Source organism: Heptranchias perlo, chromosome 2 (assembly GCF_035084215.1).
Source record: "Heptranchias perlo isolate sHepPer1 chromosome 2, sHepPer1.hap1, whole genome shotgun sequence".
NCBI lineage: Eukaryota > Metazoa > Chordata > Chondrichthyes > Hexanchiformes > Hexanchidae > Heptranchias > Heptranchias perlo.
This window is the reverse complement of record NC_090326.1, coordinates 7,541,198-7,568,382: the sequence shown is the minus strand read 5'-3', so window position 1 is coordinate 7,568,382 and position 27,185 is coordinate 7,541,198. Positions and strand designations below refer to the sequence as shown.

The 27,185-nt window shown below is 45.9% G+C and overlaps 1 protein-coding gene across 1 annotated transcript in view; it reads right to left on the bottom strand.

Moving 5' to 3' along the window:
- topbp1 (DNA topoisomerase II binding protein 1) overlaps positions 1-27,185 on the bottom strand; it is a 162,914-nt gene that overhangs the window by 36,080 nt on the left and 99,649 nt on the right. The window contains exons 19-21 of the mRNA XM_067999941.1: positions 27,015-27,123; positions 17,273-17,459; positions 16,289-16,518 (exon numbers count right to left, since the gene is read on the bottom strand). Of these exons, the coding sequence (XP_067856042.1) occupies positions 16,289-16,518; positions 17,273-17,459; positions 27,015-27,123 (526 nt within the window). The remainder of the gene's footprint in view (positions 1-16,288; positions 16,519-17,272; positions 17,460-27,014; positions 27,124-27,185) is intronic.

The window sequence follows — 27,185 nt, the reverse complement described above, 5'->3', positions numbered from 1 at the left end:
GGTAGAGGTGGTATCATTGCCCAGGCTGGTGGTAGAGGTGGTATCATTGCCCAGGCTGGTGGTAGAGGTGGTATCATTGCCCAGGCTGGTGGTAGAGGTGGTATCATTGCCCAGGCTGGTGCCAGTGGCGGTATCATTGCCCAGGCTGGTGGTAGAGGTGGTATCATTGCCCAGGCTGGTGGTAGAGGTGGTATCATTGCCCAGGCTGGTGGTAGAGGCGGTACCATTGCCCAGACTGGTGGTAGAGGTGGTATCATTGCCCAGGCTGGTGCCAGTGGCGGTATCATTGCCCAGGCTGGTGGTAGAGGTGGTACCATTGCCCAGGCTGGTGCCAGTGGCGGTATCATTGCCCAGGCTGGTGGTAGAGGTGGTATCATTGCCCAGGCTGGTGGTAGAGGCGGTACCATTGCCCAGGCTGGTGGTAGAGGTGGTACCATTGCCCAGGCTGGTGGTAGAGGCGGTATCATTGCCCAGGCTGGTGGTAGAGGTGGTACCATTGCCCAGGCTGGTGCCAGTGGCGGTATCATTGCCCAGGCTGGTGCCAGTGGCGGTATCATTGCCCAGGCTGGTGGTAGAGGTGGTATCATTGCCCAGGCTGGTGGTAGAGGTGGTATCATTGCCCAGGCTGGTGGTAGAGGTGGTATCATTGCCCAGGCTGGTGGTAGAGGTGGTATCATTGCCCAGGCTGGTGCCAGTGGCGGTATCATTGCCCAGGCTGGTGGTAGAGGTGGTATCATTGCCCAGGCTGGTGGTAGAGGTGGTATCATTGCCCAGGCTGGTGGTAGAGGCGGTACCATTGCCCAGGCTGGTGGTAGAGGTGGTATCATTGCCCAGGCTGGTGCCAGTGGCGGTATCATTGCCCAGGCTGGTGGTAGAGGTGGTACCATTGCCCAGGCTGGTGCCAGTGGCGGTATCATTGCCCAGGCTGGTGGTAGAGGTGGTATCATTGCCCAGGCTGGTGGTAGAGGCGGTACCATTGCCCAGGCTGGTGGTAGAGGTGGTACCATTGCCCAGGCTGGTGGTAGAGGCGGTATCATTGCCCAGGCTGGTGGTAGAGGTGGTATCATTGCCCAGGCTGGTGGCAGTGGCGGTATCATTGCCCAGGCTGGTGCCAGTGGCGGTATCATTGCCCAGGCTGGTGGTAGAGGCGGTACCATTGCCCAGGCTGGTGGTAGAGGTGGTACCATTGCCCAGGCTGGTGGTAGAGGCGGTACCATTGCCCAGGCTGGTGGCAGAGGTGGTACCATTGCCCAGACTGGTGGTAGAGGTGGTACCATTGCCCAGGCTGGTGGTAGAGGCGGTACCATTGCCCAGGCTGGTGGTAGAGGGGTACCATTGCCCAGGCTGGTGCCAGTGGCGGTATCATTGCCCAGGCTGGTGGTAGAGGGGTACCATTGCCCAGACTGGTGGTAGAGGCGGTACCATTGCCCAGGCTGGTGGTAGAGGGGTACCATTGCCCAGACTGGTGGTAGAGGCGGTACCATTGCCCAGGCTGGTGGCAGAGGCGGTACCATTGCCCAGGCTGGTGGCAGAGGCGGTAGCATTGCCCAGGCTGGTGGTAGAGGTGGTACCATTGCCCAGGCTGGTGGTAGAGGTGGTACCATTGCCCAGGCTGGTGGCAGAGGTGGTATCATTGCCCAGGCTGGTGCCAGTGGCGGTACCATTGCCCAGACTGGTGGTAGAGGTGGTACCATTGCCCAGGCTGGTGCCAGTGGCGGTACCATTGCCCAGACTGGTGGTAGAGGCGGTACCATTGCCCAGGCTGGTGGTAGAGGTGGTACCATTGCCCAGGCTGGTGGTAGAGGTGGTACCATTGCCCAGGCTGGTGCCAGTGGTGGTACCATTGCCCAGGCTGGTGGCAGAGGTGGTATCATTGCCCAGGCTGGTGGCAGAGGTGGTACCATTGCCCAGGCTGGTGGCAGAGGTGGCACCATTGCCCAGGCCGGAGCCAGTGGCGGTACCATTGCCCAGGCTGGTGGTAGAGGTGGTACCATTGCCCAGGCTGCCAGAATGGCCACATTAACCCTCAGTGAGCTAATAAGTGAGGCCCTGCTCCCTCCAGGTGTGAAGCTTTGCTCGTCAGGAGTGCGGATTGAAGAATTGGGAACAATGGTCAGCATGCCTGATCCTTCAGTCATTAAAATCCATCAGCAGACAATTGGGATGAAGCACGATAATCTCCTCGCCCGATTCTTGGATTCACTGTTCCACCGAGCAACGCTCTGCACTAAGAACAAAGCTATCCTGAATTTACCCTTTAGACCCCCCCCACCCGAGTAAGTAGATCGTAAATGCCTAAGGATACATCGATTATGCTCATTATCCTGGCACAACCCAGCCTTAAGATGCTTTCCATAATGTTAAGACATCTACAACTAAAAAAAACCTCAGCACAGCTAATTTGTTTGAGGAGCAGAGTGCCCTCTGCAATATTTAAATGAAACATATATAGGAATCAGACTGGCTGATTAACACTCGGCTAAAACAAAAGAATAAACGCTTGATGGCCAGTATGGAATCACCAAGATTACCACTGTCTCCCCCAAATGAACTTATGAAAAACTCTAATTAAGTTGTGACAGGGGAGCAGGAGCAGCTCCAAAGAAATTCCCAGCCTGAATACATGAGGTAAGGCAGACAGAAGGTGTAAAGAAATTTCCCAGCCCCGGATCAGATGGTCTAGCAAATGAGCTTGAATATTTCAGAAAAATAAAAGAACTTTTACCAAGAGGAAAAAGCCCAAAAAAAATCCCATCCCTTTTTCATACAATGACCTATCCATTTGTTTTTTCAACTCAAAGTAGTTAAAAAAGCTAATGGAATGTTGGCCTTTATCTCGAGGGGGCTGCAATACCAAAAGTGAGTAAGTGATGCTACAGTTGCACAGAATCTTGATCGGACCCCATCTGGAAGTACTGCGTTCAGTTCTGGGCACCGCACCTCAGGAAATATATACTGGTCTTGGAGCACAGATTCACCAGAACTATACTGGGGCTTGAAGGGTTAACATTATGAGGACAGGTTGCATGAACTTGGCTTGTATTCCCTTGAGTTTAGAAAGTTGAGGGGTGATCTAATTGAGGTGTTTACAATGATAAAGGGATCTGATAGGGTACATAAGTGATAACAAAACTATTACCTCTAGTGGGGGAATCCAGAACAAGAGGGCATCATCTTAAAATTAAAGCTAGGCCATTTAGGAGTGTAATCTGGAAACACTTTTTTTTTTACACAAAAGGTAGTGGAAACATGGAACTTGTTCCCCCAAAAGGCTGTGGAGATGTTGAGTTAATTGAAATTGTCAAGATTGAGATCCATAGATTTTTGTTGGGCAAGGGTATCAAGGGATATGAACAAAAGGCACAGAGTTGAGGTACAGATCAGCCATGGTGGAACAGGCACGGGGGGCTGAATGGCCTCCTCCTGTTCCTATGTTTCGATCACATAGTATGCTTCAATTACCTCCTAGAATCATACAGCACAGAAGGAGGCCATTCAGCCCAAGGTGCCTGTGCCGGCTCCCTGAAAGAGCTACCAATTACTCCCACTCCACTGCCCTGCAAATTTTTACATTTTAGGGTTTATCCAATTCCCTTTTGAAAGTTACTATTGAATCTGCTTCCACCACCCTTTCAGGCAGTGCATTCCAGATCAAAACAACTCAGAATAAAAAAATTTCTCCTCATCTCCCCCGTCTTTTTTGCCAATTATCTTAAACCTGTGCCTTCCTGCCAGTGAAACCTGTTTCTCCCTGTCTACTCCATCAAAACCCCTCATAATTGTGAACACCTCTATTAAATCTCTCCTTAACCTTCTCTTCTCTAAGGAGAACAATCCCAGCTTCTCCACGTAACTGAAACCCCTCATCCTGTGGTAACTCCAGAACTCTCTCGGCCTCTAGGTGAAAGTTTTGCAATCACTTCACTAAACGCTATCTGAACAGCATCAAGGCGCAATTTTCCAGAATGTTTTCCTATTTGTTTATGCATTTCACGTGCGTATAGTGTATGGATTCACATTATAGCCCATCTTCCTTTGTACACTCAGGAACTGCTAGACTGCCATTTGCACAGTGTCTCAAGAGGAGTTTGGCTGCTGTAACTGTTTTGATGATTGTGGATAAGAAGATGCCAAAGATTTTATGAACACTTTGGGTGCCCAACACTGTACTGGTACAGTAATATTTTCCCTCAACACTAAGCTTCAAGTATTTTTCATGATATTCTCTTATCTTAATGTGAAAATAAGTATCTTTGAAGTGTCTGTTTGCCAACCAGCCTTGCAGATGTGCTGCCTATATTATAACTACATTACTATATAGTAGCAGCATTATATATTATGTAGTATCATTAGCAGCAAAATATACTAATAGCCAACAGCCTTTGGGCAACAAAGTGAAACCTTCTATGGGCCTGGCAAATCATGAGTTTCCATAGATTTACAGTCTAAAAAGTTTAATTAGTTTTGGACGATTTACAAATAAATGAAGGGGTAGGTTTCTTGGATCATTTCTGCCATTCAGCCATCCAACATAATGTCCCATACATGTGCAAGTCTCAGAATTACACTTTGGTAATTTTGTCAGTATTGGGGAATTACCACTGGTGTGTGTGAACACAGGTTTATTTTCTACAGGCGAATCATTGGACAAGGAGGCATCTACCTACAGTGATCGCATGGACAATGTGGTATCTGGTGTCATGTCACAGTGCAGGAGGAGGGGTTAGAGAGATTTAATAGGATAGAAATAGATAGAGGAGGTGCTTAAAAGGTTGGCAAAGTTCAAAGTAGAACAGTCACCCGGTCCGGATGGGATGCATTCTAGGTTACTGAGGGAAGGGATGGGCAATAAATGCTGGCCTCGCCAGCAACGCCCACATCCCATGAACGAATAAAAAAAAAGGGTAGAAGTAGCAGAGGCTCTGGCCACAATCTTTCTATCCTCCTTGGATATGGGGGTGGTGCCAGAGGACTGCAAATGTTAAACCCTGTTCAAAAAAGAGAGGGATAAATGTGACAACTAAAGGCCAGTCAGATTAGCATCGGTGGTGGGGAAACTTTGGGCCACAATAATCTGGGACAAAATTAATTGTAACTTGGAAAAACATGGGTTAATAAATGAAGGCTAACACGGATTTGTTAACGGAAAATCGTGACTGACAAACTTGATTGAGATCTACGATGAAATAATGGAGAGGGTTCATAAAGGTTGATGTGGTGTATATGGAATTTCAGCGGGTATGATAAAGTGCCACATAATAGACTTGTTAGCAAAATTGAAGCCCATGGGATTAAAGGGACAGTGGCAGCATGGGATGTGGGAATTCAGGGCTCCTTCCTGTATCCCTGATTCCTTCACCTGCGGGAAGTGTGTCCAGCTGCAGCTATTGTTTGACCGCTTGATGGCTCTGGAGCTGCGGATGGACTCACTTTGGAGCATCCGCGATGCTGAGAAAGTCGTGGATAGCACGTTCAGTGAGTTGGTCACACCGCAGATAAAAATTACTGAGGGAGATAGTGAATGGGTGACCAACAGACAGAGGAAGAGTAGGAAGGCAGTGCAGGGGTCCCCTGCGGTCATCTCCCTCCAAAACAGGTATACCGTTTTGGATACTGTTGGCGGAGATGGCTCACCAGGGGAAGGTGGCAGTGGCCAGGTTCATGGCACCGTGGCTGGCTCTGCTGCACAGGAGGGCAGGAAAAAGAGTGGCAGAGCTATAGTGATAGGGGACTCGATTGTAAGGGGAATAGACAGGCGTTTCTGCGGACGCAACCGAGACTCCAGGATGGTATGTTGCCTCCCTGGTGCAAGGGTCAAGGATGTCTCGGAGCGGCTGCAGGACATTCTGGAGGGGGAGGGTGAACAGCCAGTTGTCGTGGTGCATATAGGCACCAACGATATAGGTAAAAAACAGGATGAGGTCCTACAAGCTGAATTTAGGGAGTTAGGAGTTAAACTAAAGAGTAGGACCTCAAAGGTAGTAATCTCAGGATTGCTACCAGTGCCACGGGTTAGTCAGAGTAGGAATGACAGGATAGCTAAGATGAATACGTGGCTTGAGAGATGGTGCAAGCTGGAGGGATTCAAATTCCTGGGCCATTGGAACCGGTTCTGGGGGAGGTGGGACCAGTACAAATTGGACGGTCTGCATCTGGGCAGGACTGGAACCAATGTCCTAGGGGGAGTGTTTGCCAGTGCTGTTGGGGAGGGTTTAAACTAATGTGGCAGGGGGATGGGAACCGATGCAGGAAGTCAGTGGGAAATAAAGTGGTGACAGAAACAAAAGGCAGTAAGGGAGAGTGTACAGAACATGACCGGACAGATGGTCTGAGAAAGCAGGGCAAAGACCAAGGGAAGTCTAGATTAAACTGCATTTATTTCAATGCAAGAAGTCTGATGGGCAAGGCAGATGAACTCAGGGCATGGATGGGTACATGGGACTGGGATGTTATAGCTATTACTGAAACATGGCTAAGGGAGGGGCAGGACTGGCAGCTCAATGTTCCAGGGTACAGATGCTATAGGAAAGATAGAGCAGGAGGTAAGAGAGGAGGGGGAGTTGCGTTCTTGATTAGGGAGAACATCACGGCAGTAGTGAGAGGGGATATATCCGAGGGTTCGCCCACTGAGTCCATATGGGTAGAACTGAAAAATAAGAAGGGAGAGATCACTTTGATAGGATTGTACTACAGACCCCCAAATAGTCAACGGGAAATTGAGGAGCAAATATGTAAGGAGATTACAGACAGCTGCAAGAAAAATAGGGTGGTAATAGTAGGGGACTTTAACTTTCCCAACATTGACTGGGACAGCCATAGCATTAGGGGCTTGGATGGAGAGAAATTTGTTGAGTGTATTCAGGAGGAATTTCTCATTCAGTATGTGGATGGCCCGACTAGAGAGGGGGCAAAACTTGACCTCCTCTTGGGAAATAAGGAAGGGCAGGTGACAGAAGTGTTAGTGAGGGATCACTTTGGGACCAGTGATCATAATTCCATTAGTTTTAAGATAGCTATGGAGAAGGATAGGTCTGGCCCAAAAGTTAAAATTATAAATTGGGGAAAGGCCAATTTTGATGGTATTAGACAGGAACTTTCAGAAGTTGATTGGGAGAGTCTGTTGGCAGGCAAAGGGACGTCTGGTAAGTGGGAGGCTTTCAAAAGTGTGTTAACCAGGGTTCAGGGTAAGCACATTCCTTATAAAGTGAAGGGCAAGGCTGGTAGAAGTAGGGAACCTTGGATGACTCGGGAGATTGAGGCCCTAGTCAAAAAGAAGAAGGAGGCATATGACATGCATAGGCAGCTGGGATCAAGTGGATCCCTTGAAGAGTATAGAGATTGCCGGAGTAGAGTTAAGAGAGAAATCAGGAGGGCAAAAAGGGGATATGAGATTGCTTTGGCAGATCAGGCAAAGGTGAATCCAAAGAGCTTCTACAAATACATAATGGGCAAAAGGGTAACTAGGGAGAGAGTAGGGCCTCTTAAGGATCAACAAGGTCATCTATGTGCGGAACCACAAGAGATGGGTGAGATCTTGAATGAATATTTCACATCGGTATTTACGGTTGAGAAAGGCATGGATGTTAGGGAACTTGGGGAAATAAATAGTGATGTCTTGAGGAGTGTACATATTACAGAGAGGGAGGTGCTGGAAGTCTTAACGCGCATCAAGGTAGATAAATCTCCGGGACCTGATGAAATGTATCCCAGGACGTTATGGGAGGTTAGGGAGGAAATTGCGGGTCCCCTAGCAGAGATATTTGAATCATCCACCGCTACAGGTGAGGTGCCTGAAGATTGGAGGGTAGCAAATGTTGTGCCTTTGTTTAAGAAGGGCGGCAGGGAAAAGCCTGGGAACTACAGACCAGTGAGCCTGACATCTGTAGTGGGTAAGTTGTTAGAGGGTATTCTGAGGGACAGGATCTACAGGCATTTGGAGAGGCAGGGACTAATTAGGAACAGTCAGCATGGTTTTGTGAGAGGAAAATCATGTCTCACGAATTTGATTGAGTTTTTTGAAGGGGTAACCAAGAAGATAGATGAGGGCTGTGCAGTAGACGTGGTCTACATGGACTTCAGCAAAGCATTTGACAAGGTACCGCATGGTAGGTTGTTACATAAGGTTAAATCTCATGGGATCCAAGGTGAGGTAGCCAATTGGATACAAAATTGGCTTGACGACAGAAGACAGAGGGTGGTTGTCGAGGGTTGTTTTTCAAACTGGATGCCTGTGTCCAGCGGTGTGCCTCAGGGATCGGTGCTGGGTCCGCTGTTATTTGTTATTTATATTAATGATTTGGATGAGAATTTAGGAGGCATGGTTAGTAAGTTTGCAGATGACACCAAGATTGGTGGCATTGTGGACAGTGAAGAAGGTTATCTAGGATTGCAACGGGATCTTGATAAATTGGGCCAGTGGGCCGATGAATGGCAGATGGAGTTTAATTTAGATAAATGTGAGGTGATGCATTTTGGTAGATCGAATCGGGCCAGGACCTACTCCGTTAATGGTAGGGCGTTGGGGAGAGTTATAGAACAAAGAGATCTAGGAGTACAGATTCATAGCTCCTTGAAAGTGGAGTCACAGGTGGATAGGGTGGTGAAGAAGGCATTCAGCATGCTTGGTTTCATTGGTCAGAACATTGAATGCAGGAGTTGGGATGTCTTGTTGAAGTTGTACAGGGCATTGGTGAGGCCACACTTGGAGTACTGTGTACAGTTCTGGTCACCCTATTATAGAAAGGATATTATTAAACTAGAAAGAGTGCAGAAAAGATTTACTAGGATGCTACCGGGACTTGATGGTTTGACTTACAGGGAGAGGTTAGACAGACTGGGACTTTATTCCCTGGAGAGTAGGAGGTTAAGGGGTGATCTTATAGAAGTCTATAAAATAATGAGGGGCATAGATAAGGTCGATAGTCAAAATCTTTTCCCAAAGGTAGGGGAGTCTATAACGAGGGGGCACAGATTTAAGGTGAGAGGGGAGAGATACAAAAGGATCCAGAGGGGCAATTTTTTCACTCAAAGGGTGGTGAGTGTCTGGAACGAGCTGCCAGAGGCAGTAGTAGAGGCGGGTACAATTTTGTCTTTTAAAAAGCATTTGGACAGTTACATGGGTAAGATGGGTATCGAGGGATATGGGCCAAGTGCAGGCAATTGGGACTAGCTTAGTGGTATAAACTGGGCGACATGGACATGTTGGGCCGAAGGGCCTGTTTCCATGTTGTAACTTCTATGATTCTATGATATGAAAATTGGCTAAGGGACAGAAAGCAGAGAGTAGTGGTGAAGGGTTGTTTTTCAGACTGGAGGGAAGTATACAGTGGTGTTCCCCAGGGGTCGGTATTAGGACCACTGCTCTTTTGATATATATTAATGACCAGGACTTGGGTGTACAGGGCATAATTTCAAAGTTTGCAGATATCACAAAGCTTGAAACTGCGGTAAACAGTGAGGAGGATAGATACAGACTTCAGGAGGACATAGACTGGTGAAATGGGCAGACACATGGCAGATGAAATTTAATGCAGAGAAGTGTGAAGTGATGCATTTTGGAAGGAAAAATTAGGAGAGGCAATATAAACTAAATGGTATAATTTAAAGGGGGTGCAGGAACAGAGAGACCTGGGGGTGTATGTACACAAACCTTTAAAGGTGGCAGGACAAGTTAATAAGGTTGTTAAAAAAGCATACGGGATTCTTGGTTTTATAAGTAGACACTGAGAGTACAAAAGCCAGGAAGAAATGCTAAGCCTTTATAAATCACCGGTTAGGCCTCAGCTGGAGCACAGTGTTCAATTCTGGGCACCACACTTTAGGAAGGATGTCAAGGCCTTAGAGAGGGTGCAGAGGAGATTTACTAGAATGGTACCAGGGATGTGGTAAAGTGGAGAGACTGGAGAAACTGGGATTGTTCTCTTTAGAGCAGAGAAGGTTAGAGGGAGATTTAATAGAGGTGTTCAAAATTATAAGGGCTTTTGATAGAGTAGATAGGGAGAGACTGTTTCCATTGGCAGGAGGGTCAGTAACCAGAGGAGACAGATTTAAGGTAATTGGCAAAAGAGCCAGATGGGGAGATGAAGAGAAATTTTATTTATGCAGCGAATTGTAATGATCTGGAACTCATTGCCTGAAAGAGATAGAGAGTAAGATGAAGCACAAAAAGGGGGCGTATGACAGATGTCAGGTTGATAATACAAGTGAGAACCAGGCAGAATATAGAAAGAACATAAGGAGAGGTGAAAAAGGAAATAAGAGGGCCAAAGAGAGAATATGAGAATAGACTGGTGGCTAACATAAAAGGGAATCCAAAAGTCTTCTATAGGCATATAAATTTACAGGTAGTAAGAGGAGGGGTGGGGCCAATTAGGGACCAAAAAGGAGATCTACGCATGGAGGCAGAGGGCATGGCTGAGGTACTAAATGAGTACTTTGCATCTGTCTTTACCAAGGAAGAAGATGCTTCCAAAGTCACAATAAAGGAGGAGGTAGTTGAGATACTGAATGGGCTAAAAATTGATAAAGAGGAGGTACTAGAAAGGTTGGCTGTAAATAAGTCACCTGGTCCGGATAGGATGCATCCTAGGTTGCTGAGGGGAGTAAGGGTGGAAATTGCGGAGGTACTGGCCATAATCTTCCAGGCATCCTTAGATACGGGGGTGGTGCCAGAGGACTGGAGAATTGCAAATGTTACACCCTTGTTCAATAAAGGATGTAAGGATAAACCGGCAACTAAAGGCCAGTCAGTTTAACCTCGGTGGTGGGGAAACTTTTAGAAACAGTAATCCGGGACAGAATTAATAGTCACTTGGACAAGTGTGGATTAATAAAGGAAAGCCAGCACGGATTTGATAAAGGCAAATTGTGTTTAACTAACTGGACTGAGTTTTCTGATGAGGTAACAGAGAGGGTTGATGAGGGCAATGCAGTTGATGTTGCGATTATGGACTTTCAAAAGACGTTTGATAAAGTGCCGCATAATAGGCTTATCAGCAAAATTGAAGCCCATAATTGCAAGGAGGTTGGAGTACAAGAGTGAGGAAGTCTTACTACAGTTGTACAGGGCTTTGGTGAGACCTCACCTGGAGTACTGCGTACAGTTTGGTCTCCTTATCTAAGAAAGGATATACTAGAGGCAGTGCAACGAAGGTTCACCATTAATTCCTGGGATGAGAGGGTTGTCCTATAAGGCGAGGTTGAGTAGAATGGGCCTATTCTCTCTGGAGTTTAGAAGAATGAGAGGTGATCTCATTGAAACATATAAGATTCTGAGGGGGCTTGACAGGGTAGATGCTGAGAGGTTGTTTCCCCTGGCTGGAAAGTCTAGAACTAGGGGGCATAGTCTCAGGATAATGGGATCGGCCATTTAAGACTGAGTGAAGAAATTCCTCCTCATCTCAGAGGGTTGTGAATCTTTGGAATTCTCTATTCCACAGGGCTGTGGATACTCAGTTGTTGAGTATACTCAAGGCTGAGATAGATAGATTTTTGGACTCTAGGGAAATCAAGGGATTGGGGATCGGGCAGGAAAGTGGATTTGAGGTTGAAGATCAGCCATGATCTGATTGAATGGCGGAGCAGGCTTGAGGGGCCGTACGGCCTACTCCTGCTCCTATTTCTTATGTTCTTATGAAATAAAAGGGGGTAGTGGCAGCATGGTTACGAAAGTGGCTAAGTGACAGGAAACAGAGAGTAGCGGTGAACGGTTGTTTTTCGGACTGGAGGGAGGTGTACAGTGGTGTTCCCCAGCGGACGGTACTATACCACTGCTTTTCTTGATATGTATTAATGACTTGGACTTGGGTGCACAGGGCACAATTTCAAAATTTGCAGATGACACAAAACTTAAGTGTCGCGAACACTGAGGAGGATAGTGATAGACTAAGACAGGCTGGTGGAATGGGCGGACACATGGCAGATGAAATTTAACGCAGAGAAGTGCAAAGTGATACATTTTGGCAGGAAGAATGAGGAGAGGCAATATAAACTAAATGGTACAATTCTAAAGGGGGTACAGGAACAGAGGGATCTGGGGGTATATGTGCAGAAATCTTTGAAGGTGGCAGGACAGGTTGAGAAAGCGGTTAAAAAAGCATACGGGATACTGGACTTTATAAACAGAGGCATAGAGTACAAAAGCAAAGAAGTCATGATGAACCTTTATAAAACATGATTCGGCCACAACTGGAGTATTGTGTCCAGTTCTGGGCACCGCACTTTAGGAAGGATGTGAAGGCCTTAGAGAGGGTGCAGAAAAGATTTACTAGAATGGTTCCAGGGACTCCAGTTATGTGGATAGACTGGAGAAGCTGGGGTTGTTCTTCTTAGAGCAGAGAAGGTTGAGAGGCGATTTGATAGAAGTGTTCAAAATCATGAAGTGTTTAGATAAAGTAAATAAAGAGAAACTGTTCCAAGATCTCTACATTCCTCCACCTCTAGCCTCTTGTACATTCCCCACTTCCTTCGCTCCGCCATTGGCGGCCGTGCCTTTAGCTGTCTAGGCTCTAAGTTCTGGAATTCCCTCCCCAAACCACTTTGCCTCTCTACCTCTCTCTTCTCCTTTAAAACGCTCCCTAAAATCTGCATCTGTGACCAACCGTTTGGTCACCTGTCCTAATGTCTCCTTCTTTGGATTGGTGCCAACTCTTGTTTGATTACGCGTCTGACAAGCGTCGTGGGGCGTCTGACTATATTAAAAGCGCTATATAAATGTAAATTGTTGTTGACCCCCCTCCTCTCCCACTTCCTTTCTCCCTATCTTCTTGTCGCCCTGCCCCCTCTCTCCATCCTTTCCCACCTTCCTCCCCCACCTGGGTCCAATTATCACCTTGCCCTCTAAACCTGCTTGGCGAAAATACTGCAAGTTGCCATGATAGATCAACGAGTATACATGAATAATAACGATATACCTACACGGGCTGAAGCGCAAATGAGCTGCGATAGTGATGCCCTGAGCCATTAGGTCAAAGGCCAAAGGGTAGAACCTGCTATTTGCAATTCTTCCCCAAACATGAAACCTCAGGAACTTTCAATGGGAAGATCAAATTGTTGCACGGAAGTAAACACTGTTGAGTTTAATCCCATAGGCAGACTGACTTGAATGACGTGAGGCAGAAGAACTACTCGCCATTTCTCCTTTGTTTAGCAAGCAGTGTCCCTCTGTTTTTTGGGATCATTCATTCCACTAGATATGGTAGAAATCTTGGGACCTTCCCTGGGAAATGAGCCATAATGCAAAATCACTGGCTTATGAAATGCTTTTCCTTTCCTTCCACTTATAAAAGATCCTCCTGTACTCGAACCAAATTCCTGAAGTCAATACTTGGCATTAATCAAATATCTGTGAAATTATTAAATACCAGGGGAGGCCACTTGAAATAAAAACAGGCTGAAAAGTCTTACAAAGGCAAGCAGCTCCATGGATTTTCTATTCACTGGCATGCTTAAACAGTGAGAATAAAAGAGTTATTGAATAACATTTTTGTGACTGAAAGGCTGATTCTAGAGGGGCTCCGCAGGGCTCAGTACTAGGTCCCTTGCCTTTTATGGTGTATATTAATGATTTGGACTTAAATGCAAGGGGCATGATTAAGACGTTTGCAGATCATAGAATCATAGAAAGTTACGGCACAGGAGGCAGCCATTCGGCCCATCGTGTCAGCCGGACATGAGCTATCCAGCTTAATCCCTCTTTCCAGCACTTGGTCTGTAGCCCTGCAGGTTACGGCACTTCAAGTGCACATCCAGGTACTTTTTAAGGTGAGTTGAGGGTTTCTGCCTCTACCGCCCTCTCAGGCAGTGAGTTCCAGACCCCCACCACCTTCTGGGTGAAAAAATTTCTCCTCAGCTCCCCTCTAATCCTTCTACCAATTACTTTAAATCTATGCCCCCTGGTCACTGACCCCTCTGCTAAGGGAAATAGGTCCTCCCTATCCACTCTATCTAGTCTCGTCATAATTTTGTACACCTCAATTAAATCTCCCCTTAGCCTCCTCTGTTCCAAAGAGAACAACCCCAGCCTATCCAATCTTTTCTCATGGCTAAAATTCTCCAGCCCTGGCGACATCCTCGTAAATCTCCTCTGTCCCCTCTCCAGTGCAATCACATCTTTCCTGTAATGTGGTGACCAGAACTGTACGCAGTACTCAAGCTGTGGCCTAACCAATGTTTTATACACTGCTAGCATAACCTCCCTGCTCTTATATTCTATACCTCGGCTAATAAAGGAAAGTATCATGTATGCCTTTTTAACCACCTTATCTGCCTGTCCTGCTACCTTCAGGGATCTGTGGACATGCACTCCAAGGTCCCTCACTTCCTCTACACCTCTCAGTATCCTTCCATTTATTGTGTATTCCCTTGCCTTGTTTGCCCTCCCCAAATGCATTACCTCACACTTCTCTGGAATGAATTCCATTTGGCACTTATCTACCCACCTGACCAGTCCATTGATATCTTCCTGCAGTCTACAGTTTTCCTCCTCACTATCAACCACACGGCCAATTTTTGTATCATCTGCAAACTTCTTGATCAAGCCCCCCATATTCAAGTCCAAATCATTAATATATACCACAAAGCAAGGGATCTAGTACTGAGCCCTGCAGAACCCCACTGGAAACAGACTTCCAGTCGCAAAAACACCCATCAACCATTACCCTTTGCTTCCTGCCACTGAGCCAACTTTGGATCCAACTTGCCACTTTCCCTCGGATCCCATGGGCTTTTACTTTTTTGGCCAGTCTGCCATGTGGGACCTTGTCAAAAGCCTTGCTAAAATCCATGTACACTACTTCATCAACCCTCCTTCGTACCACCTCAAAAAATTCAATAATGTTAGTCAGACATGACCTTCCCTTAACAAATCCATGCTGACTGTCCTTGATTAACCCGTGCTTTTCTAAATGATGATTTATCCTGTCCCTCAGAATTGATTCCAATAATTTGCCCACCACCGAGGTTAGATTGACTGGCCTGTAATTACTCGGTCTATCCTTTTCTCTCTTTTTGAACAATGGTACAATGTTAGCAATCCTCCAATCCTCCGGCATCAAGCCTGTCGCCAGGGAGGATTGGAAAATGATGCTCAGAGCCTCCGCCATTTCCTCCCTTGCTTCTTTTAACAGCCTGGGATACATTTCATTCGGGCCTGGCGATTTATCTACTTTCAAAGATGCTAATCCCCTTAATACTTGCTCTCTCACTATGTTTATCCCATCCAATATTTCACACTCCTCCTCCTTAACTACAATATCTGCATCCTCCCCATCTTTTGATGATACAAAAATTGACTGTGTCGTTGATAGTGAGGAGGAAAGCTGTAGAGTGCAGGAAGATATCAATGGATTGGTCAGGTGGGCAGAAAAGAGGCAAATGAAATTCAATCCGGAGAAGTGTGAGGTAATGCATTTGGGGAGAGCAAACAAGGAAAGGGAGTATACAATAAATGGGAGGATACTGAGAGGTGCAGAGGAACAAAGGGATCTTGGAGTGATCCCTGAAGGTAGCAGGACAGGTAGATAAGGTGGTTAAAAAGGCATACGGGATACTTTCCTTTATTAGCTGAGGCATAGAATATAAGAGCAGGAAGGTTATGCTGGAACTGTATAAAACATTGGTTAGGCCACAGTTTGAGTACTGCGTACAGTTCTGGTCACCACATTACAGGAAAGATGTAATTGCACTAGAGAGGGTACAGAGGAGATTTACGAGGGTGTTGCTAGGACTGGAGAATTTTAGCTATGAGTAAAGATTGGATAGGCTGGGGTTGTTCTCTTTGCAACAGAGGAGCCTGAGGGGTGATTTAATTGAGGTGTATAAAATTATGAGAGGCCTAGATAGAGTGGATAGGAAGGACCTATTTCCCTTAGCAGAGAGGTGAATAAACAGGTTTAAAGTGATTGGTAGAAGGATTAGAGGGGAGCTGAGGAGAAATATTTTCACCCAGAGGGTGGTGGGGATCTGGAACTCACTGCCTGAAAGGGTGGTAGAGGCAGAAACCCTCACCACATTTAAAAAGTACCTGGATATGCACCTGAAGTGCTGTAACCTACAAGGCCACGGACCAAGTGCTGGAAAGTGAGATTAGGTCGGGTGGCTCATTTTCGGCCAGCGCGGACAAGATGGGCCTCCTTCTGTGCCATAAATTTTCTATGATTCTATGAGCAAAAGTAATGAGTTATTTTCCAAAAGCATTACACTTCACAGAGAAAGCTATACCTCTGGGTAAAAATTTTAAACGTTGTAGCACAAAAGTGTTTGAAGTACACGTGAGATTAATTTAACATACCTATCTCAGCCATTTCTGAATCAGTTAAAGACTCTGCGTGTTTAGCAGGTTTGTCCTCTACTTGCTCTGTGTTTTTCTGAAACTGCTCAGAGTACTGAGATGGGCTGCCTGGCCACTGCAGATTGTTGGCCAGCTTGGCTCTCTCTTCTCTGGCTGTTGGATCGTCCCAAATAATCTGCTCATTTTGTGATGACTCTGTATTGGAGTCCATGGCTGTTGAATGCGAGCGCCTAAAGACAGAATTTAAAAACAATTAAGTTGGAAGTGCAAATGCAAGGTAGAACATTTTGCTTTTACAACTTGATGTGTAATGGCTCTACTTAAAATGTCTTAACTGATACTGAAAATGACCTCACACTGTGGATTCACTTATAAAACTAAACACAAATGTTTTTCATCCAAGTACTGTATTTTTAAAATTTGTTACTAAGTTTCCGAAATTAATCTTGCAGGAAGCTGTAGAAAAATTTCAACACAAAATATTCTGTCGCTATTAATGTTTTTATAACGACCTCCCATTATATCTTTTTTTAATACAAGCGCTGAATCCTCAGTTTTAATAATGCACTTTCTGAATTCTCACTCAACCAAGAAATAAAACTCGAGTTCAACAATCCAGCTAAGTTGCAACTGCAAGGAAACACAATGACAGAACAGTAACAATCAGGGAAAAAGGATTTCAATCGTTTTAAAAATACATTTGAAAGAGAACAACAAACGAGAATTAATTCTCACCGTCTACACAAAAAGTACCATTTTAACAAGCTGCGGACAGATCCCACCTCACACTAGTTTTTAAAATGGCAGATCTGAATTACTGCCAATGCGTTTTATCAAAATTGGACCAGATCATTCCACAGCTGTTTGTAGAAAACGCTCTAAATTATAATCTTATCAATTGAAAAAGCCTAACCCCTGAAGTTTAAGTAACAGCAATGACGACAAAATGGCCATAAAGTCAACAAAAAAAAAACCATAGAGCACCTGAGGGATTCCAATGCTCTGCTACGTCCTGAGCGAACAGCATTATCAGCTAATGAAGGGGAGTACTGCACAGCTCCCCTCGACATGGATCCACGGTGCCCTACTGACTTCTCCACTCGTGTAGCAGACATTATTTCCTGTAACTGACGTTGAAAGTTCTCCCTCATTTCAGAAGTTTCTGTCAAATCTGCAACAGGGTACACAAGGGCTGAATGTGTAAACAACAAATCTGAAGAACTCTGTAGAGGAATTCTTTTTTTTCCAAAAGCACGATAATATATCAGAATACAAGGATAAGCCCGGGTTACAAACAGGGAGAAGTGTTAAACCAATGCCCCATTAAGATGTTTTGAGTGCTGGTCATGCGTTTGTCCCTCAGCCGCATCCTTCCTAGGAGGCAAGAGTTTTTTTTAAGCGAGGAGAAATGAATCAATATGTAAAGCTGTGACAAATACCAAATTCTAAAGGAGGAAAGCAGGACTTTCAGCACAAAATATTCAACTAGCTCTTTAAATATTAAAAAAAAGGTTTCTTCTACCTTTCCGTAGATATATTAGCCTAGGTTTTCTGAATGTAATTCTGCTAATAACCCATGTACTTTAATGGCTTACCGTCAGAAAACTTGGACAATTATTTCTCCTCACAATCATTTCAGGTGTCCACTTGCAACCTGAATCATAGGTTTCAACCTATTTCTGGGGACACAGCCCCATAAAAAGTAAGACTCCAAGAGTTGGTATTTTATTTAGATTCTATGACCCAGATTTTGCCGGGGTGGAGCGTCTCGCGACCTGCCCCGTTAGTTAGACTTCTTCCCTCACCCTTCAGCTCGTAAATGTTTTGCGCCATAACTCGCTGGAAGTGCGAGCCGATAACATCGAGTGAGGACAATGGGGCGTCTGGGACCTTAGTGAACGGTGGGACCAACAGTCCCTCTCCTTAACCGATGAGATTTAAGGATTGGGAAAGAAACAGAGGAATGACGGAGAAGGAGGGTGAATTAGAATCAAATCAGGTACGGAAAGAGAAATAAAGAGAAGGAAAGAAAGATTAGATTAAGAGACAGAGAAAAAAGAGACAGAAAGGAAAAATAAGAAATTAAAAAAAAAAATCTCTTAACAATTTACGACCTGCAGGAATGAGATTCCACAGTTTAAATTGTTCGCTTTCTTGGCTGGAGATATTGATTGGCATTGCAGGACCATAAATCTCCTCATTAAAAAGGTTGTTTCACCGTGAAGTACCAGCCTTAATTTCTGCGGTGAGTTTAATGGACAATTAATGTGTAAATGCAGCAACTTCACGAAACACACAGGGAGGTTGAGGGCGAGCTGCCATTTTCGCGAGGCGGAGCAGCGCAAATCGGCCAGCAACTTGTGGTGGTTCGCAATTCATGGGGTATCTCTGGACGAATTACACATTAAACTCGCCGTTACTTTGGCAGCAAATTCTGGGCCTGTATCTTTTTCCACATCTCCCTGTCTAAAATATGTATATGTACTCCAGAGTCCAAATGCCAATTAATATTTAGATGTTTGCAAAGTGCCAACAGAATTTCCAACTCCATGCTGCTAACCCCAGTGCAGCCTAGGTGCTGCTGGAACAGGTGAATCCCCCAGAATTGCCACCCCACTAGCACTGCTAGACTCAAGGAATCCCGTGAGCCAAACCTGATATTCCACCCTCCCTTCCCAGTTCTGCCAAATGCCACCTTTGTTGTGTGTACTGTGCTTCATAGATGAAGTAACCATAGATTTACAGTTTTTAAACAGAAAACTGGGCAGATGTTTGGGTTTCAATATTCGAAACAGCAGTAACAAATCAGAATCCCATGCAAATAAGATAACTTGACGTTTTCTGCTACGTCAAATCAGTGCTTCAAAGATGGTGCGTTATATGACATAACACCTGTTATAAAGCAGCGTATCCACGGCAATGAGCAATACTACAGGAGATCCACGTATGTGTCCAGGGACACAGTGCAGTGTGGACAGGGCTAATGAGCGGGAACAGTGTCAGTGCATGGCTGATAAGTAGTAATACTAGTAGTTGTAGTGCTACTACTCGCCTACTCCACCCGTGTGAGTGCGGTAGTGCATGTGTGATGTTTCCAGCTTTCTCCGTCTTACACATTGAGCCATGCGGTGTAGAATCATAAGTTAAGCTTTTCTAAGTCCTGTATGGACCTTGGTCGACCTCATGGTCCACATCAATTTGGAGGGAACTTTGATTGTCTGCAGGGCTCTCTACGCGTCAAAGTTCGCATCTGATCAGGTGATATACCCAAACAGCTGCAGTCATTTGACCCTGAGCTGAGCTTCCGACCCCCCCATTATCTCCTTCACCAAGACCGCCTGCTTCTACCTCCGTAACATCGCCCGTCTCCGCTCCTGCTTCAGCTCATCTGCTGCTGAAACGCTCATCAATGCCTTTGTTACCTCTAGACTCGACTATTCCAATGCTCTGTTGGCCCACCTCCATAAACTTGAGCTCATCGAAAACTCTGCTGCCCATATCCTAACTCGCATCAAGTCCCGTTCACCCATCACCCCTGCGCTCGACCTCATTTTTCAAATCCCTCCATGGCCTCACCCCTCCCTATCTCTGTAACCTCCTCCAGCCCTACAATCCTCCGAGATCTCTGCGCTCCTCCAATTCTTGCCTCTTACGCATGCCTGATTTTCATCAGTCCATTGGCGGCCGTGCCTTCAGCTGCCTGGAACTAAAGCTATGGAATTCCCTCCCTAAACCTCTCTGTCTTTAAGACTCTCCTTAAAACCTACCTCTTTGACCAAGCTTTTAATCACCTGTCCTAATATCTCCTTACGTGGCTTGGTGTCAAATTTTGTTTGATAATCGCTCCTGTGAAGCGCCTTGGGATGCTTTATCACATTAAAGGCGCTATATAAATGCAAGTTGTTGTTATTGGAGACTGATGGGGCTTCGGAGGCACTGAGTTGTGATAAGCAGTCTCTGATCTTCGCATTCCTGACGCAGTTGCACCAGTGGACTCCAAGTATTTGTCAAAGGCAACATTGGTCAAAGGCATCCAGTCTTGATTGGTCACAAATTGCAGAAGCCCATGTGACTGCTCTGTATGTCAAGGCTGGGATAACAAGACAGTTGTATAATCTGATCTTGGTTGAAAGGAAAAAAGACTTGCATTTATAAAGAGCCTTTCATGACCTCGGGACGTCCCAAACACTTTACAGCCAATGAAGTACTTTTGAAGTGTAGTCACTGAAGTAATGTAGGAAACACAGTTGCCAATTTGCGCACAGCAAGGTCCCACAAACAGCAATGAAATAAATGGCCAGATCATCTCTTTCAGGTGTTGGTTGAGGGATAAATGTTGGCTAGGACACCAAGAGAACTCCCCTGCTCTTCTGGGAATAGCGCCGTAGGATCTTTTACAGCCACCTGAGAGGGCAGACGGTTAAACGTCTCATCCGAAAGACGGCACCTCCGACAGCGCAGCACTCCCTCAGTGCTGACCCTCCGACAGCGCGGCGCTCCCTCAGTGCTGACCCTCCGACAGCGCGGCGCTCCCTCAGTGCTGACCCTCCGACAGCGCGGCGCTCCCTCAGTGCTGACCCTCCGACAGCGCGGCGCTCCCTCAGTGCTGACCCTCCGACAGCGCGGCGCTCCCTCAGTGCTGACCCTCCGACAGCGCGGCGCTCCCTCAGTGCTGACCCTCCGACAGCGCGGCGCTCCCTCAGTGCTGACCCTCCGACAGCGCGGCGCTCCCTCAGTGCTGACCCTCCGACAGCGCGGCGCTCCCTCAGTGCTGACCCTCCGACAGCGCGGCGCTCCCTCAGTGCTGACCCTCCGACAGCGCGGCGCTCCCTCAGTGCTGACCCTCCGACAGCGCGGCGCTCCCTCAGTGCTGACCCTCCGACAGCGCGGCGCTCCCTCAGTGCTGACCCTCCGACAGCGCGGCGCTCCCTCAGTGCTGACCCTCCGACAGCGCGGCGCTCCCTCAGTGCTGACCCTCCGACAGCGCGGCGGTCCCTCAGTACTGGCCCTTCGACAGTGCAGTGCTCCCTCAGTACTGCCTAGATTATGTGCTCAACTCTCTGGAGCGGGGCCTGGACCAACATTCTTCTGATTCAGAGACAAGACACGGCTGACATGGTTGCGAGTTGGATTCATGATTTCCACACATTTTTGTCCAAGAGATGGCATAAAACGTCTGGCGATTTCTACCTGCTGACGTATCTCTTTCAGAGGCACCTGACCTGTGTATCAAACTCCCACGGTAGTTTAAATTGTCAACTATCTTTATGGTTTTGTTGTTCAGTAGTGGAAACTGGAGCATTTGTGATTCTGAAGTGCTGCACTTTGGTTTGCTGCCAGTTGAGCTCAAGGCCTAATGGTTGTGCCTGATCTGAGGATGCTCAGTGTCAGGAGTAATATCTGTGGCATTACTGCAAGGTAATGTCGTCACATAGTCGAAGTTGAGTGTGCAGAGGCCTTTCCTGGAACTGCCAGGAGAGCTAGTTCTCTGTTGTTTCCACAAATGGTCTTGCTGCCTTTGCCATTCCAGATTGGGATTATTACTCCACGCTTCCCATCTTTAGATATGACCGCACGCTCCCAGGCATCACTAACAATTGATGTAGGGCTTTAATGCACGCCTCTCCACCTCCTTTCACCAGATATCCCTCATACGCCAGGAGACCGTCCATTCCTGAGTTTATTAATGGAAGCCTCTACAGTTGGTCGTGAGATCTTGGATGGCTTCTTATGCTTCTCACAGAACTTCAGAGATCCTCACTGGTGGATGGTTGAGGAGAGTTTCAAACCAGCTCTTTCATCTTGGCATTTTCTCCGGCGTACAGAGAACACAACTCTACCAGGGAATTCTATAAATCAGCGAATTGCACGAATGACAGATTCAGTCTCTCAAACCATACCTCATCACGTGTATTGGGGGTTATCAAGGGGCACAGCTCCTGGTGTGTCACTAGCAACAAGTGGACGCACCAGGAGCAAAAGCCATAGGGTCAAGGGCCCCTCCTGATGAACCAAACCTTTGTAAGGACAAGAAAGCACGAGTTGTATTCTGGAACGTACATTCTAGGATATTGGTGAGTCAAAATTCGACAGTCATGACGAATTTCCAAGTCTGTCATAGCACCGAGTACAACTCTGCCCACTGTCTCCTAGCCACTGACATCTGAATAAGATTGTCAACGAATAGAATAATCCTGACTAGCACTGTGTTTGGACATCGGCAAATTAAAGGAGGAGTGTCGTCTGCAGGACTACCAACAGAAGGTACGAGAGAGACTGGAGACTGGAGACGACGTCGAGACGCAGTGGTCCATGTTTAAATCGGCACTCGTGCAATCAGCCAAATCCTCCCTGGGATCCACGAAGAGTGGTTAAGCAAAGAGGCCCTTGACATTGTGGAGAAAAGGAGATCGGTCTGTATGAAGGGCAACATGGACTGCTCTTTGGGGCAGTGTGAAGGAGAACTCTTCATCACGACCGTCAAAACGGGGACTCTTAGAAAGCGATCAAGGCAGAGCAGTTATTGAAATCTTAACTGTACCAGGAACACTTTTCACAACATTAAGCTTCTTCGTGGGCATCATAAACCAGCACTGATCCAGACGGAAACGGTACTGGTCAACTATTAGGACCAGGAGTAGGCCATTCAGCCCCTCGTGCCTGCTCCGCCATTTGATAAGATCATGGCTGATCTGTGATCTAACTCCATATACCTGCCTTTGGCCCATATCCCTCAATACCTTTGGTTGCCAAAAAGCTATCTATCTCAGATTTAAATTTAGCAATTGAGCTAGTATCAATTGCCGTTTGCGGAAGAGAGTTCCAAACTTCTACCACCCTTTGTGCGTAGAAATGTTTTCTAATCTCACTCCTGAAAGGTCTGGCTCTAATTTTTAGACTGTGCCCCCTATTCCGAGAATCCCCAACCAGCGGAAATAGTTTCTTTCTATCCACCCTATCTGTTCCCCTTAATATCTTATAAACTTCGATCAGATCACCCCATAACCTTCAAAACTCTAGAGAATACAACCCCAATTTGTGTAATCTCTCCTCGTAACTTAACCCTTGAAGTCCGGGTATCATTCTAGTAAACCTACGCTGCACTCCCTCCAAGGCCAATATGTCCTTCCGAAGGTGCGGTGCCCAGAACTGCTCACAGTACTCCAGGTGCGGTCTAACCAGGGTTTTATAATAATCCATATAAAAATACATTTATCCATTGAATTGACTTTTGTGTCTTTCAATGTAAGGGAGGGGAGTGGGTAGGGAGAAGGGGAGGCAGAAGGAGAGGAAAATGGGTGAGGGGAGGGGAAGGTCAGGCAGGCAGAAAGACAATCAATCATTCCAATTTGACTTTTATCAAAAAAAGTTGAATCTTGAAAGCAAACAAAGTCTCTGAGGCAAAAAGGGATGGACAGGAGGGAAACAAGACACTACGGGGGGGGGGGGGGGCCTCGAGCCTCTTGCCCCCTGCCCGGATGGGGGAGGGGGGTGTGGGAGTTGTAAGGGTGAGGCGAGTGACAGCAGAATGAGGATCTGGGTAGGACGCAGAGGTTCAATGGGAAGAGATAGGTGTGGGTATGGAATCAGTAAGGGCAGTGATAGGAGTGCCGGAGTGGTAGGAATGGGAAGGGGTAGTGGTTAGGCAAAGAGGGAGGGACATGATGGGACTGAGGGGGTGGGGAAAGCACGTGATGGGAGGAGGGGATGGGAGAGGAGCTGCTGAAGACCCTATTTCCCATGCACATCCCCACCAAAAATGTGACTTGCAGCCATCAATGGCTCCGTTCCTCACCAGTCCATTTACCTGAATGGAAAGAAAAGGACAAAAGTGAAACATATAGAAGAGTTAGGGAAGGGAAGAAAACAGAGTTAGGCAGAAGCAGAAGAGGAGGGATAGCAAAGAAAAGACAATAATACGAATACAGCTGAGGCAGGTGAAAGAGAGAGATAAAGAGAGAGATCGATAGAGACTGACTATATTTTCCAACTTACCATGTGCAACTCAAGGGTAGATCCATTATATATACACACACACTCATACATACATATAGACATAAAAAATATATAGGATACACGCACCATTAGATTTCCCATAGCATTGCACATGGTGTCAGAGGAACTGCAATGTCACAAAGTGGCAGCAGCCTGTAACTACAGTGTCAACGGGGCCTGTTTACACAGGATATTCCCATTATAAATGATTGCAGAGGTATTTTCAATGTTAAATGTTGAGAAAAACTGTAACCAAAAAGCGTGACACCAGGAAGTAAAGTTTGTCAACAGGAAATATATATACATACACACACACACACACACTCCATTGGACCTGCTGAGTAACAATAAATCAGACAGTGTTGCACAAGAAATCAACCTGTCTGGATTTTGGGCACGCAGCTATGACAGCACTCACGCCCATCAGTCAGAAGGTGTGCGTCCACTCCAGGAATTGAGCATATAATCTAGGCCGATACTTTGCTTCAGTACCAAGGGAGTGCTGCGTGGTCAAGAGTTGCTGTCTTTTGGGTGAGACTTCTGCCTGATCAAACAGACGTAAAGGATCCCAGATCACTGTTCGAAGGAGGAGCAGGGGAGTCCTCCTAGTGTCTTGCTCAACATTTATCCCCAACCGACATCATTAAAAACCTGGTTACCTGGTTGTTTATCTCATTCCCAAGCACAAATTGGCTGCCACGTTTGCCTATGTAATAACAGTAACTACAGTCCAAAATACAGTTCAATTGGTTCTAAAATACTCTGGAAGATCCTGAGCTTGTGAATGGCAGGATATAAATGCAAGTTTGTTTGTTTGAAATGCCAGGTTAGGGTGTGCTCAAATCCCGGAGTGAAGTTTGAACCCTGAACCCATGGCCCTCTGACCCAGGGGTAAGAGCACTACCACTGAGCTAAGCTGACACTAAAATATATTTTTATTAAGCAGTTGATGGAACATGGAATGTTTTGCCACAAGGGGTAGTTGAGGCAGAGACCATTGGATTTTTTTTTAAAAAGGAAAAGCAGATAAATATTTGAAGCAGAGGAAAATACAGGGCCATGGGGAGAGGTTAGCCATGGCTAACTAAAGAAGTTAAGGAGAGTATTGGATTGAATGAAGAGGCCTATAATGTTGCCGAGAAGAGTAATAAACCTGGGGATTGGGAGGGTTTTAGAAACCAACAAAGGAGGACCAAAAAATTGATAAAAAGGGAGAAAATAGAATATGAAAGTAAACTAGCAAGAAATAAAAAAACAGATTGTAAGAGCTTCTACAAGTTATATAAAAAGGAAGAGAGTAGCAAAAGTAAACATTGGTCCCTTAGAGGCTGAGACAGGAGAAATTATAATGGGGAATCAGGAAATGGCAGAGACATTAAACAAATATTTTGTATCTGTCTTCACAGTAGAAGACACAAAAAGCAAACCAGAAGTGGTGAACCAAGGAGTAATGAGAGTGAGGAACTTAAAACAATTAATATCAGTAGAGAAAAAGTACTGGACAAACTAATGGGACTAAAAGCTGACAAATCCCCTGGACCTGATGGCCTACATCCGAGGGTTGTACACCTTGTATACTGCGTACAGTTTTGGTCTCCTTATCTAAGGAAGGATATACTTGCCTTAGAGGTGGTGCAAAGAAGGTTCACTAGATTAATTCCTGGGATGAGAGGGTTGTCCTATAAGGAGAGATTGAGTAGAATGGGCCTATACTCTCTGGCATTTAGAAGAATGAGAGGTGATCTCATTGAAACATACAAGATTCTGAGGGGGCTTGACAGGATAGATGCTGAGAGGTTGTTTCCCCTGGCTGGAGAGTCTAGAACTAGGGGCATAGTCGCAGGGTAAGGGGTCGGTCGTTTTAGACTTAGATGAGGAGGAATTTCTTCACTCAGAGGGTTGAGAATCTTTGGAATTCTCTACCCCAGAGGGCCGGGGATGCTGAGTCATTGAATATATTCAAGACTGAGATGGATAGATTTTTGGACTCCAGGGGAATCAAGGAATATGGGGATCAGGCGGGAAAGTGGATTTGAGGTCGAAGATCAGCCATGATCTGATTGAATGGCGGAGCAGGCTCGAGGGGCCGTATGCCCTACTCTTGCTCCTATTTCTTACGTTCTTATGAGAGACTAGTGCAGTTGGATTAGTTTTGGATTGCTCCAGCAAACAGCTGGTGCTGACATGATGGGCCAAATGGCCTTCTGTGCTGTAAACATCTATGGTGCTATTTCCAGCCGAGGAGCTTGGTCCTTCAAACAATACCTAAATTAAGGGCACCAGGGTCAGATTTCTCAAAAAAATGGTTATAATGTATACATTCCATGAGCCATTCAACAAGCCCGTCTAGAAACTGGCAAACCTAGTGCACAAGCCCCATAAGAAACAAATAATTGTCCAAAATTACTTTAGTCCTTGCTTTGAATTACTATTCACAGTATTAGCAGACAAAGGCTTAATGCATTCATGCGGCATTTTTCTATACCCTATTTTGTTAGATGTGTCAGGCCATATAAAACATATGGGTAAGCCCCTCTGTTCAAATAGCAGAAGAAATATTATAAAAACACATTTAGACTTCATCTGCTATTATTGGTAAGAGTCATTTCAAGGATACAATTGCCAAGCCCACTTAAAACCTAAATAATGAAAAATATTGTTTCACCTCTAAATGAGTGCCAGAAAGAGGTGAATAAATTTGCTGGATGATAATCAACTGATTCACATTTACCTCCACTTCCTTCATTTTGAGCATTCCGTTCCTCCTGGAGAGTGTTTTCATCCTTTGACTGTTCATCATTTTCACTTTCCAGTTCCTCATCCACTGGCACAGCATAGGTCTGTCAAAAATCCATCAGCAGTAATCAATTTTTTTTGCACTGGAAAAACAGCTATAAACAAA